The sequence below is a fragment of the Ambystoma mexicanum genome, chromosome 4p (assembly GCF_040938575.1).
Source record: "Ambystoma mexicanum isolate Mex_15411 chromosome 4p, UKY_AmexF1_1, whole genome shotgun sequence".
NCBI classification, from domain to species: Eukaryota; Metazoa; Chordata; class Amphibia; order Caudata; family Ambystomatidae; genus Ambystoma; species Ambystoma mexicanum.
Genome location: NC_090927.1, coordinates 28,784,109 through 28,801,842, shown reverse-complemented (window position 1 = coordinate 28,801,842; position 17,734 = coordinate 28,784,109). Strand labels below are relative to the sequence as shown.

General features: G+C 50.9%; 1 protein-coding gene across 5 annotated transcripts in view; it reads left to right on the top strand.

Annotated features, from left to right (window-relative positions):
* LOC138452927 (zinc finger protein 271-like) overlaps positions 1-17,734 on the top strand; it is a 161,746-nt gene that overhangs the window by 125,744 nt on the left and 18,268 nt on the right. For all 5 annotated transcript variants that reach the window (XM_069605285.1, XM_069605286.1, XM_069605284.1 and 2 more), the window contains one exon: positions 11,598-11,696. In XM_069605285.1, the coding sequence (XP_069461386.1) occupies positions 11,598-11,696 (99 nt within the window). The remainder of the gene's footprint in view (positions 1-11,597; positions 11,697-17,734) is intronic.

Here is a 17,734-nt window from a genome sequence, read left to right as displayed (position 1 = left end):
TCAATGTGGCAATGTGTTCAGCATATATATCATATGTGAAGGAGAAGCACTTCCTCCCAGTAGCGTTCTGCTCCTCCCTCTCCAGTTCCCTTCCCTCTAGAAACCTGCATCCGCCTTGTGCTGGGAATGTTAGTACAGGTCTCTGCTGTGCTTGCCACCCTCCATGCAGGCATTCTCCTCGTGCTGGGAATGTTAGTACAGGTCTCTGCTGTGCAGGCCACCCTCCATGCAGGCAGTGTACCCCTTGCATCTGCCTCGTGCTGGGAACGTTAGTACAGGTCTCTGCTATGCAGGCCACCCTCCATGCAGGCATTCTCCTCGTGCTGGGAATGTTAGTACAGGTCTCTGCTGTGCTTGCCACCCTCCATGCAGGCAGTGCACCCCTTGCATCCGCCTCGTGCTGGGAATGTTAGTACAGGTCTCTGCTGTGCAGGCCACCCTCCATGCAGGCATTCTCCTCGTGCTGGGCATGTTAGTACAGATCTCTGCTGTGCAGGCCATCCTCCATGCAGGCAGTGTACCCCTTGCATCTGCCTCGTGCTGGGAATGTTAGTACAGGTCTCTGCTGTGCAGGCCACCCTCCATGCAGGCATTCTCCTCGTGCTGGGAATGTTAGTACAGGTCTCTGCTGTGCAAGCCATCCTCCATGCAGGCAGTGTACCCCTGGCATCTGCCTCGTGCTGGGAATGTTAGTACAGGTCTCTGCTGTGCAGGCCACCCTCCATGCAGGTAGTGTACCCCTTGCATCTGCCTCGTGCTGGGAATGTTAGTACAGGTCTCTGCTGTGCAGGCCACCCTCCATGCAGGCATTCTCCTTGTGCTGGGAATGTTAGTACAGGTCTATGCTGTGCAGGCCACCCTCCATGCAGGCATTCTCCTCGTGCTGGGAGTGTTAGTACAGGTCTCTGCTGTGCTTGCCACCCTCCATGCAGGCATTCTCCTCGTGCTGGGAATGTTAGTACAGGTCTCTGCTGTGCTTGCCACCCTCCATGCAGGCAGTGTACTACTTGCATCCGCCTCGTGCTGGGAATGTTAGTACAGGTCTCTGCTGTGCAGGCCACCCTCCATGCAGGCATTCTCCTCGTGCTGGGAATGTTAGTACAGGTCTCTGCTGTGCAGGTCACCCTCCATGCAGGCAGTGCACCACTTGCATCCGTCTTGTGCTGGGAATGTTAGTACAGGTCTCTGCTGTGCAGGCCACCCTCCATGCAGGCATTCTCCTCGTGCTGGGAATGTTAGTACAGGTCTCTGCTGTGCAGGCCACCCTCCATGCAGGCATTCTCCTCGTGCTGGGAATGTTAGTACAGGTCTCTGCTGTGCAGGCCACCCTCCATGCAGGCATTCTCCTCATGCTGGGAATGTTAGTACAGGTCTCTGCTGTACATGCCACCCTCCATGCAGGCATTCTCCTCGTGCTGGGAATGTTAGTACAGGTCTCTGCTGTGCAGGCCACCCTCCATGCAGGCAGTGTACCACTTGCATTCTCCTCGTGCTGGGAATGTTAGTACAGGTCTCTGCTGTGCAGGCCATCCTCCATGCAGGCACTGTACCACTTGCATTCACCTGGTACTGGGAATGTTAGTACTGCAAGTACTGCATACAAACTTTGCCTAAAAGAGCCCTCCTCTGGCTCCAGGGTGTCTGGCGTGGGCAGGAAGCGAGGTTGGTGCCCGAAACTCCCTGTGCTTAGTCTCCTAGGTGACAGGAATGCACTCTTAGGTGATTGGCCGGCTGGCTATCCGGCAAGGACAGCCACCCTGTGGGTGACTGACAGCTAGGCTGGAATGAATGGGAGAAACCTGCATAAAAGGCGAGACTTTTTGGCTTGGAAGGCAGAGTCGACCACTGGATGAAGGAACCGAAGAAGAACTTGAAGAGGACACCTGCTGCAACTCTTGGACCGTTGGTTTGCCCGGTGAAGCCCTGCTGCTGTGCTGTAACTCCAAATTTGTATTGACAGAGAAGCCCTTGCAAGGACGACTTTTCCCTTTGAGTTGGTGGGACCAATGAACTCCAATGTAAGCCATCTGGACATCCTCTCAGAGCTGGTTGAAATTCCACTGCAACCGAATAGACAGGGAGAGGCACACCAGATCGTGTTTGTTGCTTTTAAGCTGGCCAAGAGCTCCGGGAAGATCCTCCGGACTCCCAGGAAGCAGGACTGATGAGCCTGAGCCCCCCCTCAACAGAGTGCGGGATCCCAGATGCAATGAAAGCCCATCTCGACGGCCAGGAACCGCAGTGTTGCTATTTGCGGTAGACGCAAGGAGCTGAAACAATGAAGTGCCACTTATTTGAAGATTGCCGGTTTCGAGCGGTGACTGTCCCATTGCAGTGCAGGGGTCCCCAGAAGTCCTCCCTCTTGTCCCCACGACTGAGGCCCAGGAACACCAGGATCTGCTGAGCTGCACAGGCACAAAAATCATCTGCTGCGCTTTTCTTCAACCTAAAGGTACTGTAAAGTTTGAGAGAACTTACCTCTTGTTGTGCTACCTTGCTTGTCCTCTGAGGCTTTTCTTGGTTGCTCTTGTAGAGTTGCTTGCAGCTTCTCTACCTCACAAGCCCAATCAGCTTGTGGCCCTGCTTTGATTTCTTCTATTCTACAAAGAGTTTTTAAACATTGGAAAATACTTTCTAATCCTCTGCAAGAAGTGCTTCATTTCACCTTGACTTTTGCTAACTTAACATTGGCTGGCCTGGCTCCCTGAATGACTCTTCTCTTTTCTGCTTATATGTTGTGCCTTCCTTCCAAGAAAGGGTTAAGTGACTTTGCATTGGGGGGTTGTTTTGAAAATACTTACCTACTTAAGAATAACTGTGTGAATACTTACTCTCTTCTCGTTAAAACTACTCCCAGGAATATTCTAAATGCAACAGTCATATATTGATGCTAACAGCACCCCAGCTACTGAAGTCACCTGAGGGTGTAGGTAGTGCCTGTGTGTCATCCCAAATGGGTATTTGCTGATTTAGAAAACTAGGAGTGTGTACTTTTGAAGTGTATTTGTGTGTTGCTTTATATTGCTTCCTTACCGACTGTTAAATAAATTAATAGTTGTTTACTCAAGAAACCTTGTGCGTAAGAGTTATTTGAATACTTGTCCCTGTGAATCTCTGTGTAACTCCCCTAGAGCTCTCATTGACCCCTCTTGAGATAAGCCTGGCTGATCAACACGCTACCAAACTGTGTAGTACAGACTTCTACCAAAGGTTGGGTTCCTATTGCCAGGAGGTCAGGGTTGTTGTAGTGCACCCAAAGGGTACAGCAAACAATCTTGCCTAACACCTGCTCTGAAGTCAGACTTCCCCCAGAGGAAAGTCCTTTGCCAGTGCAGTATTTTATTTATTTATAAAGCGCAGCCAAGCCCTGAGGCAACTGGGCGCTAATCTTACGAGTTGCACAGTATGCGATATACAAAAAGCAATAAGCATTACAGGTTACATAGGCATGGACTATACATGATATCTTACATATTACATGGGCATGAAGAAGTACAGATAGCCTAGAAGTCAAGGATAAGGTACATAGTTAACATTATTTACGGGCAAAGTTTTGCATGTTCAATATACATGAATAGGCAAATAATGCAGTAACAAGCATTACATATGATAGGGATAAGGTGGCAGAGAATACGTAAGGGAGCATATGTGAAGTAGGTGTGTGAGACATTCAGGTGGGTTATTTGGGCGAAGCAGACTGGTTGATATTCTGTTCACGGAACCAGTTTTTAACCTTTGAGCGAAATTGTGCAAATGAAGGGTCTTCTCTGATGTGGGTAGAGAGAGCATTCAAAACTGACTCCACTTTCACGTTGTTGGTTAAGTCGTGGGATGTAGACACAATGTGCTTGAGCAGTTCTGGTAGGTCGGGTAGAAGTGTGGCGTGAAAAGGTGTCCACTAGGTAGGTAGGTGCCTGGTTGTAGAGACACTTGTGAGTAAGTGAGAGTGACTTCAGATCTATCCTTTGCTTAATATTGAGTCAATATTGAGATTGTCTGATAGTTGTAATATGATGTTTTCTAGGAATGTTACAAGCCGCTCTGGCGGCATTATTTTGCATAACTTGAATTTTGTTAATATTCTGTTGAGATGTGCCCAGGTAAAGTGCGTTGCAGTAGTCGAGTTTTGATAGGACTAAAGCTCTTGCTATTGAGGTGAGTGTTTGCAATGTCATGTAGGGTTGATAGGCCGTGATAAGCTTGCAAGTATGAGCCGTTGAAGAGTCTAAGGCATTGGTTTGTCTCGTAAATGAGATTGCCGAGTCAATGTAGATTCCTAACATTTTTACATCCTTTGCTACTTTTATGATGTTGCCATCAATGTTAAAATATGAGAACAGGGGCCCTAGCTTGTTCAGTTTGGCTGGAGAGCCAAGAAGTTGTAACTCGGTCTTTTCTTTGTTTAGACAAAGACCGTGCTTTACCATCCAGATTTGTATGGTACTATATATATGGCTGAATGTCTTAGTGTCTACAGTGTGGTCACCAGTGATGGGTATGAGTATCTGGGTATCGTCCTCATAGTTGGTGTATATGGTACCCAGATGGCCAAGTATATCAAAAAGAGGCTTGATGAACACGTAGAGAGTTGGAGAGACACACGATCCTTGTGGCAATCCACAGGTCACAGGAGAAGCTGCGGAGGGAGCGAAGACTCTCATGGCCCGATTACTAAGGAATGATTCGATCCATGCGCTAGCTTGGTCCGAGAAGTGTGCGGCAGATGACAGGTGTTTACATAGAATTTTATGGTTCACCATGTCAAAAGCCGCAGAGAGGTCGAGTAGAAGGAGTAGTAGTGAGCTCACCTCCAGCTTACGCTGAGTTGTTGGTTGAAAAAAACCCTGATGAACAAGCTACTGGTGAAACGGAACTGGAGGAGATCCTTCCCTGCTTGGAAGATCTGCATCCTAGAGACTGTCCTGAACTGCAGACTTTGCTTGCAGAAGGTGTACCCTCCAGGGCAGATTTCAGCAGAGCACATAGTGTCCCTCTCAGGAAGGTCTACGTCAGCAGACAGCTTCTCAGCTGGAAGGGCAAGAGCAAGGGAACCATAGACTCGTGGGTGGACTCCTACAGTGAGCCTACAGAGTCTACTCCAGGGGACTTCAGGAGACTGACAGTACCCCCAAGAGATAAGACATAGGTTTCTACAACTAGCCCATGAGACCTGTCTGGCTGGTCAATTGTGTTTCAAGAAGACCAAAGAGAGGCTGTCCCTGTACTTTTACTGGCCCACGATGGGTGCAGATGTTGACAAACATTGTAGAAGCTGACACACTTGCCAGATCTCTGGTAAAAGTGTTTCTGATGTTTGTTAATCTGCTTAGAATCACATGCTGTGCATAGGTCCGACATCCAGTGGTCACTGCGGAGTATTGCATTTTGTTTTTCGTAGTCGAAAAGGGGACGTCGACAAGGCGTGTCTGTAACACTATCCCTATAGTGACGTGCGTTGTACCCACAATCCCTCACGAGTCGAGGTCCCTCAGATTGTTTTTTTCCGCCCAGTTTCTGGTCGCCTTTCGCGGAGCTCCTAGAGAGACATTGCTATACTTACCACGGACCTCGGTCCTTTTGTCATAACTTAATATACTGATAACGATCCCTCCCCCTCGACGTTAGCTGTGAAGCTGTTTCTCCGCCGAACTGATTTTCGACGGAGAGGAAGAGCGGAGGAGATCCTTCGGCGCTGCCGAACACGTGGCCTGGCCTTGACGGCCAACTTACAGTAGGGAGAGTGGGGGTTAGAACTTTGTCTCTTCTCTTTGAGAATGTCTTTCTTTCTCCCTTTTCTTTCCCTTGGGGTTGTTATCGCCAGCTATTATTGCCTCAGCTATGGAGAGGACACCATTTAAGTTTTGCCCACGCTGCAGGGGCAAATATACTTGGAAAGATAAGCACAAGCTCTGTAATCGTTGCTTACCCCTCGATCACATAGAGAACAGCTGCGCAGCCTGCAAGCTCTTTAAATGCTTTTACGGTAAGTAATGCATTGTCTTCCATGAACGTGGCACCTTTTAGTGCCCCTCCCACTGGTGGGAGTTCCTTTTGAGAGGGTGAGGATTGAGATTGTTGGTCCCGTAGACCCTCCAACTTCCTCAGGCAACCGATTTTATATTGGTTGTAGTAGACATGCTACTAGATACCCTGAGGCCATACCTATGAGAACTGTTACTGCCCAGGCAGTGGCTAAGTCCCTACTTGGTATTTTTTTTACCAGGGTAGGTTTTCCTAAGCAAGTAATCTCTGACAGGGGGTCAAATTCTATGTCCCACTACATGCAGGCCATGTGGAAAAACTGGAGTTACTTACAAGTTCTCAACTGCATACCACCCCAAGGAAATGGGTTGGTAGATGGGTTTAACCGTACAATGAAGAGCATGATAGGTGCCTTGGCATAACTCCCCCCCACCCCCCCGAGAAGAAAGTGGGTCCTTCTACTGCCATGCCTTCTCTTTGGAGCGGGTCGTCAACTTGTGGTGGGTTGCAGCCCCTTTGAGCTTCTCGATGGTCCTCCTTTTAGAGGCCGTTTGGCTCTCAAAGAAGAATTGGCGAGTGTGCCACCCTTACAGGCAGTCTGTGTAACTGTCTATGTATTAGGCCTCAGGAAGAGAATGGTGCAGTCCATGACTGAAGCTTCAGAAAATGTGAAGGCTGGTCCCGCCGTGGTCCAGCATTGCTAACATGATGGGGTTTACTCCAGACCAGCTAGTTCTAGCTATGCTTCCCACAAGACAAAGAGTCTTGCAGGACGGACAAATGGATAGGTCCCTTTAAAGTTGTAGGCAAACTTGGAGAATGTTGTGTAAGATTTTCATATCCATGATAAATCTTCCTAACCTGTGTCAACCCCAGAACCTTACCTTGTCCCTAGGTGAAGGGCATCTTTTTCCCCACTCACCTAGTCCTTTACTCTTTTTATGGGGGACCTTTTGATGTCTCTCCATAGTGTATGGTTGAAGTTATAGTTTCCTACAATGTTTGGGCTTAGGCTGGGTTGCCCCTTTGCTCTCCCATGTTAATTTCCCTTTGATTCTTCATGGGAAGAGCCACGTTTTCAGTAATTTGCAGAAAGATAGGTAGTCTTCGGTGTTTTGAATGTGGGGTGGAAGCGAGTTCCATAGAGTGGGGGCCAAGGCTCAGAATGAGGATCCTCCTAACCTGACTGAGTTGGTGTTTGGTATCACTAAAAGGAGGGCAGAGCTTGATCTTAGAGTGGGTGGTAGGGTTTTAGCTTGTCCTGTAGGTATAAAGGGACGGTTTTATGCACTGCTCGGTGGGAGATGCATAAGGTTTTGAAAGTCGCCCTTTATCCAACCGAGAGCGAGTGGAGAGTTCTGAGAGCTGGAGAGGTGTGGTCTCTTCGGCCAAGTGCTAGAAGCATTTTGGCTGCAGCGTTTTGTGCTCTTAGTAATTTAATGAGGTGGTACGCTTGGACCCCGAGGTAGAGGGAGTTGGCATAGTCCAAGTCTCGGCATTACAATAGATTGGACAGCAGCAAGTCTGTTGGGAAAGGAGAGGTACGGAAAAATGCGTCTAAGAATTTTGAGGTGGTAATGGCAGGACTAAGAGACGTTTTTGATTTGACGAGAGAGGGTTGGGTCAGAGTCGAGAGTGCATCCAAAGTTTTTTACTGTGGTCGAGGAGGTGGGTGGATTGCCCATGGATGTGGGCCCTGGTAGAGGGTGGGAGAGAAGCTCAGTGTTGCTGCACACCATGATTTCAATTTTAGTGGGGTTTAGAAGGAGGTGGTTTGTAGTCATCAAACGATCAATGTCAAGGAGGCAGGCTGCGAGGTCGGGCTGACAGTTTAAGTTGAGGAGTTTTAGGATTATTTGGGTGTCATCAGCATAGTTATAGCACAGGATATTGTGCGGGTGGATTATTCCTGGGAGTGTGGACATATAGAGGTTGAACAGGAGGGCTGATAGGCATGCTCCTTGTGGAATCTGGTATTGACTAGTCGGGCGGCAGAAGCAAAGGTGGAGAGGAGTGTTATTTGTTTCCTATTGTTGAGGAAGAATGCTATCCATTTGAAAGCGTTTCCACGGATTCCTAGGGAGTGGAGGCGGTCTAGGAGGATTGAGTGGTTGATTGTGTCAAAGGCAGCGGAGAGTTCTAGAAGGATTAGTGCAGCGCATCCCGCAGAGTCTGTGGTGATCTTAAGATCGTCCCAGGTTGAGATCAGAGTGGTTTTGGTTCCGTGTCGTGGTCTGAAGCCTGATTGTGCAGGGTCTAGGAGATTGTTGGATTCAACAAAGGCATTTAGTTGGGAGTATGCGGTTCGATCGATGAGTTTAGCAAGGAACCTGGTGTTTTAGATGGGGCAGTAGTTTTTGGGGTCGGGAGTTTTTTATTTTTTAGAAGAGGCTTGACATGTTCAGTTTTGAAGTCGTTTGGAAAGATTGCAGAGGAGAGGGAGTCATTTATGATGGTTCTTGCGTACTCTCCTGTACAGGTGGATGAGAATATTCCTTTGAGGATTGAGGCGGGGAGGCGCCAAGGGGGGAGCCAGGTGGTTTCCGGGCAGAGAGAAGTTTGAGAAATTCATCTCTCGATATTGGTGTGAACGAGTCGAAGGTGGGTTGGGTTGTAGTTGCTGTGGCAGGCGGGGGCTAACTGGTAGGGCGAGTGGATGACGTGGCGGGGCCAGGAGGGCCAGTTTGTTGTGAGAATTTGTTCTGTCGAGAGCAGTGGTGTAGAAGTGGAGAGAGACTGAGTTGCAGAGTGACTGAGATGGGGTGGATTGGGTGGAGGTACAGGTTGATTTGGAGAATTCAGAAATCATTGTGGAGTTCCTTGCTGGGGTTTTCACAGTTGAGAATTCGAGAGTTGTAGTGGACTTTTTTTGCTTTTCGGATTTCGGCTTTGTAGTGGCGATAGTGCCAGGCCAGCGTGGATCTACTCTGGTTGTTTTTGTCTTTCTGCCATTTACGTTCGAGGGATTTATACAGTTGTTTTGCAGTCTTCAGTTCTGGTGAAAACGATCTGGGATGGCCACGGCGAGTGGAGGATTGGCAAGTGGGGGTGAGCGGGATTAGTGAGATATTGAGCCACGAGTCAAAGGATGCGATGGTTAGGGGTTCATTACGTGGGATGGTTGAGGGAGGTGTTTGAAGGAGGGCATTGGCTAGCTCTGGGAGGATCTTTAGTTTCTTCCAGCATTTGCGTTGATTGGGGGAGGGGGTTCTGGTTCAAGGATGGGGATGGGGATGTGGGCAAGCGAATGGTGAAAGGCACAATGAAGTGATCAGACCAGATGATAGGTGTAGGAGGGCTTAGATGTATCTGGTCGTGGGAGCTAAAGATGGCATCAAGGGTATGTCCTTTAGAGTGAGTTGGGCCATTCATGTAAAGGCATACTTTAAGTGCATCTAGGCAGTCGACCAGTGAGTGGGTAATGGGGTTGGTTGGAATGTCTAGCCAGATATTGAAGTCCCCTAGAAGAGTGAGGGCTGGATAGTTTATTTGGATGGTGGCTATCGAATCACAGAGGTTGCTTGAGAATTGGCTGGCATAGCCAGGGAGTCTGTAGATTATTAGAAAGCTGTGGGAGAACGTTGGGAGGAGGGATAGTTTGACAAGAAGTTGTTCGCAGGAAGGGATGATTGTCTGGCATTCGATGATTGAGGCGAAGAAGTGGGACTTGAAAATGATTGCCACTCCTCCTCCTCCTCCTCTAAATGGTTGGTTGAGTGGGATGAGGGAGGAGTCCGGGGGGGGTCGGGGGAGGCTTCATGGGCGATGGGGGGGCAATGTCGTCGGAGAACCAGGTTTCCATGATAAAGACTAGGTCTGTGTCTGAGGCGACGAGGTCAAAGATGCTTTGTCTGTTTTTTGCTACAGATCGGGCATTAAAAAGGATGCATCTTATTTCAGCAGGGGGGGGGATGTTGTGGAGGTTGTAGGGGTGGTGGGGAGGAGCGGGTGAGTGGCTGAGAGGGGTGACGGGGGTGTGGGATGGTTGGGGGTGAGCGGGACCTGGGAGGTGAGAGAAGCGGATCGGTCGAGGGTGGTTGGGAAGAGTAGGCGGGCGGAGGAGGAGGCGAGTGTGGGGAGCATGGGGTTGGACAGGTGTGTGGGTGGTCGGTGGGAAGACTGGTTGGGGGCTAAGGATTCAAGGGTGAAGCTTATGGGGTTAGTGGTTCCAGGTTTTGTTGACGAAAATTCAAGGGAGAGGGGTTGTAAGGAGGGTGAGGGAGCGGAGGACGGTGGTGATGGTGGAGGTTGAGAGATTGAGGTGGTGGGTCGATGCAGGAGGGGCGAGGAGTAGTGGGAGGTTGTAGGAGACCAGGCCCGTTTTCGTTTTTCCAGGATTTTTATTGCAGTTGGTGTGTGTGAGAGGGTAGGAGGGTCGGAGGGCGATGGAGATGCAGCCACTTTTCTTGTCAGGGCGAGACGTGCAGAGACGCTGAGTAAGTGTTTACTTGGATACCTGTGTAAACTGATTTCATTGTACTGCTCTGCAGCTCACATAACTCCCTCCTAAGATAAGCCTGGCTGCTCAGCCACTCTACTGACTTGTGTAGTACAGGCCTATATTAAGAGTTGGGTCTCTAATACCAAGAGATAAGTCTTACGAAGTCACACACCAGTTGGACTTTAGAAAAGCTTACCCAACAGTAAGACTATGTAATTTCATGAAAGTGTAACATTGTGGGTTATTTTCCTTGTTTATTTGTGTAGGATAAATGTACTTGCCTACCAGCTCTCCTTAAAATAAGCCTGACTGCTCTCCTACCCTTCGAGAGCAGTGGTCTTTCCTTCTAGTTGGAATAGTAACAACTTTTAGATTCAATTTATTACTGCGCCCACACCAGGGCAGTGTGCAAAAATCTCTTAAACACATCTGTGGAGGTAATGTGCTAGCAAGTTGCCAGACTTGGATGTATATGTAGCGCCGTTTATGCCATGCCACATGTTACTCTCCAAAATGGTTGGAAGTTTTCTTTGTGTACATGGTGCTTACTTTGTATTGGTACTAGACGTTTTGTCCTCTGAGGCTCTCCTTAGACCACACTTATTTTATGGTCGACGGCATCTCAAGAGAATGTCAAATACTAATTTATCTCATAGAGATCTGGCCTATGTAACTATTTTGTATTTGTATTTATTTAGTTTATATAGCGTTTTACTATCATGTCCTTGGGTGATAGCATGGTATCGGGTAATACTGTCCCCACCATGAATGTCACCATACGTATAGTCGACGGAAACGGCATAGGCGACATTATTTGTGGGGACAATATATGGGGTAAATGGGAGCGGGGGTGTCCCCCCGCTCCCTTTAAGAAAACTGTGGGGGATGCAGGGGTGCCCACCGCTGGTTCCATATGTTAATGTCGCCGGAAAAAAAAGGCGCTATTCTTGCATAGCGAAATTTTTGTGGGGACATTAACACATGTTGTGGGGACATTAACACATGGAACGGATAGAATGGTGTAATCCGCGCTGCATCTTGCAAAATGTTTATGGTGGTATTCTTGCTTCACCCAGACTGCGTGGGTTGTGTGCTCTTGCAGTTTGCAATTCAGAATGTAAGAACAATGTCGGTTTTAAGCTGCCAAAACTGCTCACTATGCTCTTCCTGGCAGGTTGTCCTGTATTCAACCCTGAGCTCTCATTGTGGATAAAGCAGGAGGAAGAGGCATCGTTCAGTGAATCTCCTCCCTGTGGGCCGTACACCTCTGCACGTAAGTCGATTCAACTTTCCATATACATTGCACATACACCTATCTTCGTACTACTTTTGAAATGTCACAAAATGCCAGAATGCACACTTTTAAGGAAGAAAGTTCTCTCTTGCACACTTTGATGATTTCCCCTCTGCCTTTTGCTCTACTTGTAAGATCCAGACAGTCGATAATATGAGCTCCTGAGTTCCATCTATCTCAGTGGGCTGTGTTGAGGTGATGGTAAATAACATGGAAATATCTACACGGCTGAAATCTCAGGTAGGGTAGCAGCGGATACTAAGGCTGAGCTCTCGGGTAGGGTAGCAGCGGATACCAAGGCTGAACTCTCGGGTAGGGTAGCAGCGGATACCAAGACTGAACTCTTGGGTAGGGTAGCAGCGGATACCAAGGCTGAACTCTCAGGTAGGGTAGCAGCGGATACCAAGGCTGAACTCTCGGGTAGGGTAACAGCGGATACCAAGACTGAACTCTTGGGTAGGGTAGCAGCGGATACCAAGACTGAACTCTTGGGTAGGGTAGCAGCAGATACCAAGGCTGAATTCTCGGGTAGGGTAGCATCGGATGCCGAGGCTGAACTCTCAGGTAGGATAGCAGTGGATACCAAGGCTATAAAACAATCACTGAGCTCTGGATCATACTGCCCCCAGCCAATGACTGCCCTCTCTCTAAACCCCTCTTCTGGCAGCCATCTTCAGATTTTTACCACACGTCCAAGTGTTAAGAGTCCTCGCATTTCGCTCTAACGCTTTCTGCGTTTTTCATGCTTTTTTGCTAGAAAAGTCATATTTTTGTTCGATCAAGTCTGTGTGCTCTAGCGTTTCTTCATCCGACTAACAGGGATGCATCTTTCATCACTCCCTCAAGGGCCGAATCATCAAGGGGTTCTTCTTCGGCCGACACTGCATGCCAGGGGAGGGAGGAGGAGGAGGAGGAGGAGGAGGAGGAGGAGGAGGAGGAGGAGGAGGAGGAGGAGGAGGAGGAGGAGGAGGAGGAGGAGGAGGAGGAGGAGGAGGAGGAGGAGGAGGAGGAGGAGGAGGAGGAGGAGGAGGAGGAGGAGGAGGAGGAGGAGGAGGAGGAGGAGGAGGAGGAGGAGGAGGAGGAGGAGGAGGAGGAGGAGGAGGAGGAGGAGGAGGAGGAGGAGGAGGAGGAGGAGGAGGAGGAGGAGGAGGAGGAGGAGGAGGAGGAGGAGGAGGAGGAGGAGGAGGAGGAGGAGGAGGAGGAGGAGGAGGAGGAGGAGGAGGAGGAGGAGGAGGAGGAGGAGGAGGAGGAGGAGGAGGAGGAGGAGGAGGAGGAGGAGGAGGAGGAGGAGGAGGAGGAGGAGGAGGAGGAGGAGGAGGAGGAGGAGGAGGAGGAGGAGGAGGAGGAGGAGGAGGAGGAGGAGGAGGAGGAGGAGGAGGAGGAGGAGGAGGAGGAGGAGGAGGAGGAGGAGGAGGAGGAGGAGGAGGAGGAGGAGGAGGAGGAGGAGGAGGAGGAGGAGGAGGAGGAGGAGGAGGAGGAGGAGGAGGAGGAGGAGGAGGAGGAGGAGGAGGAGGAGGAGGAGGAGGAGGAGGAGGAGGAGGAGGAGGAGGAGGAGGAGGAGGAGGAGGAGGAGGAGGAGGAGGAGGAGGAGGAGGAGGAGGAGGAGGAGGAGGAGGAGGAGGAGGAGGAGGAGGAGGAGGAGGAGGAGGAGGAGGAGGAGGAGGAGGAGGAGGAGGAGGAGGAGGAGGAGGAGGAGGAGGAGGAGGAGGAGGAGGAGGAGGAGGAGGAGGAGGAGGAGGAGGAGGAGGACGACCTCTTCAAGCTCTGCACCAGCTGCGGTTCGCAGAATGTTTTCATGGAGGACAAGCATTCCCAGTACCCTTTATTGTCTGCACCCGACGCACAAGGAGGATTGCAAGATCTATCGTGGCTTTTCTAAACGCACAATGAAGGATCAGCACACCAGACTAGCGGTGTGGCTCAAGACCAAGGCCCCCGCCCCTTATGGTTCACAGGGGCATGCATCATCCGGATCCGGCCAGTCAGAGCGGGCTTCTAAGTCCTTTGAGGATGCACCATCCGTGGGGGCCCAAGACAAGGTCAAGCACAGCGAGTCCACTTCCGTCTGGGTCGCCGCACAAACGGGTCCCGCTGCAGTCTGGGTGCGTTCATCATCGCCATCGACCTCCGTCTCCGGCCATAGCTCCAGTTCGTTATCGAAGAGAAGGTCAGCTACCCTGGGAAGCTGCGAGAGAAACCGGAGAAGGCCAGACAGGACAAGGTGTCCGACCTGCCCATGAAGGCCCATGTAATACAGGCTAAATCGTCCTTGTTTATCGAGCTGGTGGCGGCCTCCCTTTGGAAATCGAAAGGGGCTGACCCTGTCGAGGGTACCCATACAGCAGCCAGGATGGCTCTTCTTCCCAGGGGGATGTCTCAGCCAAGCCAGTGGAAAAGACTGCGGAAAAGAGGATGCCGTCCCTTAGCCCGAGACCGACTCCTCAGGAAACAAAAAGGGGGGGGGGTTGTAGAAGAAATCCAAGGCACGGATATTTCTTCTGACGTGGTAGACGAGAGTTCTGTCCACACCATCCCGGAAGATGTTGGGGATGAATATGAGCGGAACGTTGAGGACGTAGCAGGTGGCGGGGACAATGACATAGATGCTCGGACCAGCAACCCTACTCCCCAGGCACCTCCCAGAGATCTGTCGCATGACATTATCTCGACCATCCACACACTGGTGTCAGAGATGCAGAAGAGGATGCCAACGACACCACCAGCGACGACCCTGTTGACACTGGGGCCACCAAAGAAAAGGAAGAGGCAACCTCTGCTCCAGCCACTGGTACCCTCCCCCCTAGGGATACGAGGACGGACACGGCGACGACAGAGACCAATGACGGTGGCATTTCTCTGCATCCAAGGGCTTCTCCCCCCAGATGAAGTGGGTTAATTCCACTCAATGATCGCCTGCGCATCGAATTCTTCCAGCTCACACCGAAGGAGACGAAGGAGGGCTTCCTGTATCAACACCGGGAGGTGAAATGGAAGACCATTCTGGTAGTGCCACTCCTGGATGACGTTTGGGATGAGGGTCTTGAGCTGCTGAAGGGTTATATACTAATTGACCTTTTCACAATTGACCTCAGGAGAATTGACCTCGGGAGAATTGACCTTGGGAGAATTGACCTAATTTAGAAGGTCAATTAGGACATATATGCGGGGGTAAACCCCCTCCCCCCGCAACCTCCCAACCAATCCAAAACCTCCCGCAACCCTCCACCCAATCCCTTTATATTATTTATAATCCAATACCAACCCAATACATATATAAAATAATATATAAAGGTCAATTGTGCCGAAGGTCAATTAGGACCACTATAATTAGGTAAATTGTGCAAAAGGTCAATTGTAAAAGGTCAATTTGGGTAAAACCTGCTGAAGAACCCTGCCTCTGCCCCGTCGAAGAGAGACGGGCTTAAAAAGAAATACTGGGTTCCAGAGCCTGCACCCAAGTGTCTGCGGTCACAGCAGTCACCGTACTCGATGATCTCGGCGGCTGCACGGAGGAAGTCATCAAACCCGTCGTCCTCAGTTCCCCCGGACAGCGAGTGGAAGAAGTTGGACGCTGTCGGTAGAAAGGTCATCTACTCAGCGGCGATGACGGTCAAGGCGACGAATGCTTTGGCTATCCTGGCCAGGTACGACCGGGAGTTATGGTACAAGATGGCCCTGATACTGGATTCCCCCCCCCCCCTCCCGGAGGAGAAGCGGGTCGAGGCGATGGAGATCCTTCAGGAGGGTGAAGTGGCGTCGGACCACGCCATTACCGTGGCCCTGGACATTGCTGACACAGGGTTCCGCCAGAAGGGAAACGCTGTTTGCCTCCATCCTTGGGGGTGGCTGATGGCCACCAACTTTAGGCAGGAGGTTCAGACGAGGGTCCTGGACATGCCGTTCGACAGGGACAATCTCTTCGGAAAGGCCGCCGAATCTCTTCAGGCCATCAAGACCGACACAGAGACGGCCCGGGCCCTGGGCACGCTGCAACAGCACTGTGCATCCTTTTCGTTCCTCAGGAGGAAAGTCTGGCAGATCTTCAAATGGTTCCGGCAAGGGATCTTCCTCTTACTGCCAGCCCTCCCGTTGTATGACCCAGGAAGCCTACAGGGGTCGCTCCAAGGCCTTTGGAGGTGGCCGCAGCCGCCAAGGCTTCCAAGGCGGCGCACCAGCCTTCAAGCAGGACTGAACTAGCCAAACATCGGACACCCACCCCTGCACCCCGGTGGGAGGCCGGCTTGCAAACTTCATCAGCGTGTGGGAAAACATCTCTGCCGATTGATGGGTGGTGGACACTCTCGCCCACAGACACAACATGGAGTTTCAGTGATAGTGTCCACAAAAACCACCAGAGGCCCGGCCGGAACAACACATCCCCCAGCTGCTGCTAGAGGTTTAGGCCATGTTACAAAAGGGGGCAATAGAGCTGGTTCTGAAGCGACTCTGGGGCTCTGGCATTTACTCCAGATACTTCTTGGTAAGAAAGAAGACCGGGGAATGGAGGTCCATTCTCAATCTACGACGACTCAACAAATACATCAAGTCCCAAAAATGCACAAATGGTCATGCAGCAGCATGTACTCTGCCATCTGGAGGAGAGTGACTTCCTGTCGTCGCTGAATCTAGAGGACACTTACTTCCATATCCCCATTCATGAAAAACGCTGCAGGTTAAAACGCTGCAGGTTCTTGCGCTTTGTTGTACAGGGGAAACACTACCAGTTCAAGGCTCTCCCCTTTGGACTGAAGTCGGCACCCGGAGTCTTTACGAAGTGACTGGCTCCGGCGGCAGCCCATCTGCGCCTACAGGGAATACATGTGTACCCTTACCTCGATGACTGGCTCATCCTGGACAAGTCAAGAGACATCTTCTTCGATACACAGTGTGGACCGTCCGGCTGCTGACGGATCTGGGGTTCTCGGTGAACTATGCAAAGTCCTGCGTGACTCCATCGCAGAACGTGCTGTTCCTGAGGGACAGGCTCCTCACGGTGTCCTGCCTGGCGGCCCCTTTGGAAGAGAGGATAGCTGCCATCTTGGGCAAGGTGCAACGACTGTTAGCACTGAAGATTGCCAAAGTGAGGACCGCCAAGTGGCTGCTCGGCATGATGTTGTTGTGTATCTACCTGATCAGACTCTGCAGGTTGCGAATGCAACCACTCCTGGAATTCCTGGATGCCCGTTGGATCCGGGTGTCCGGAAGCTTCAAAGACAGGATCATGCTTGACGAGGAGTTCCATCGAGCGATACGGTGGCAGGGTGTGCACTCCAACATTGCTGGGGGCATGGGCTTCCAGAGCCCCCCTTTTCCAGCTGGAGGGCTGGAGAGCCCACACCGGATCTTCCACGCCAGAGGCCTGTGGCTGCCGGAGGAGAAGGAGCTCCACATCAACATTCTGCAGCTGTGGGCAGTGTTTTGGGCCCTCAAGTCATTTCTGCCGTCTCTCAAAGGCAAGGTGGTGAGGGTCTTCCGACAATACCACCACAATGTTTTGCATCAGGAAGCAGGGGGGCATCGGGTCCATGGCGCTCTCCAGAGAGGCACAAGAACGGTGGCCCAGGGGTTGTTTCTCGTTCCTTTTCACCTCGCAGGAGTAAAAAACACTGTCGCTGACTCTCTCAGCAGGGTGCTGCCCTCTTGCCACGATTGGAAGCTTCGGCAGGATCAAGTGGACAGCCTCTTCCTCAGGTGGAGCAAACCCCAAATCGATCTATTTGGGACGGCGACAAACACAAAGTGCCAGACGTTCGCCAGCAGGTTCCCCCAGTCGGGGAGCATGGGGGACGCATTCTCCTTCCGGTAGGAAGGCCTGTTCCTGTACACATTCCCTCTGTTGCCTCTACTACTACTACGAGTCATCAGTCAACTCAGACAGTGTTGATGCATGATGATCCTTGTCGCACCAGCGTGGCTTAGCAGATATGGTACCCGGACCTTCTCAGCGGCATATCCAGTCAAGCTACAAGTGATTGCGGATCTGCTCGCTAGGGAGGGGGCGCAATACTGCACCACGA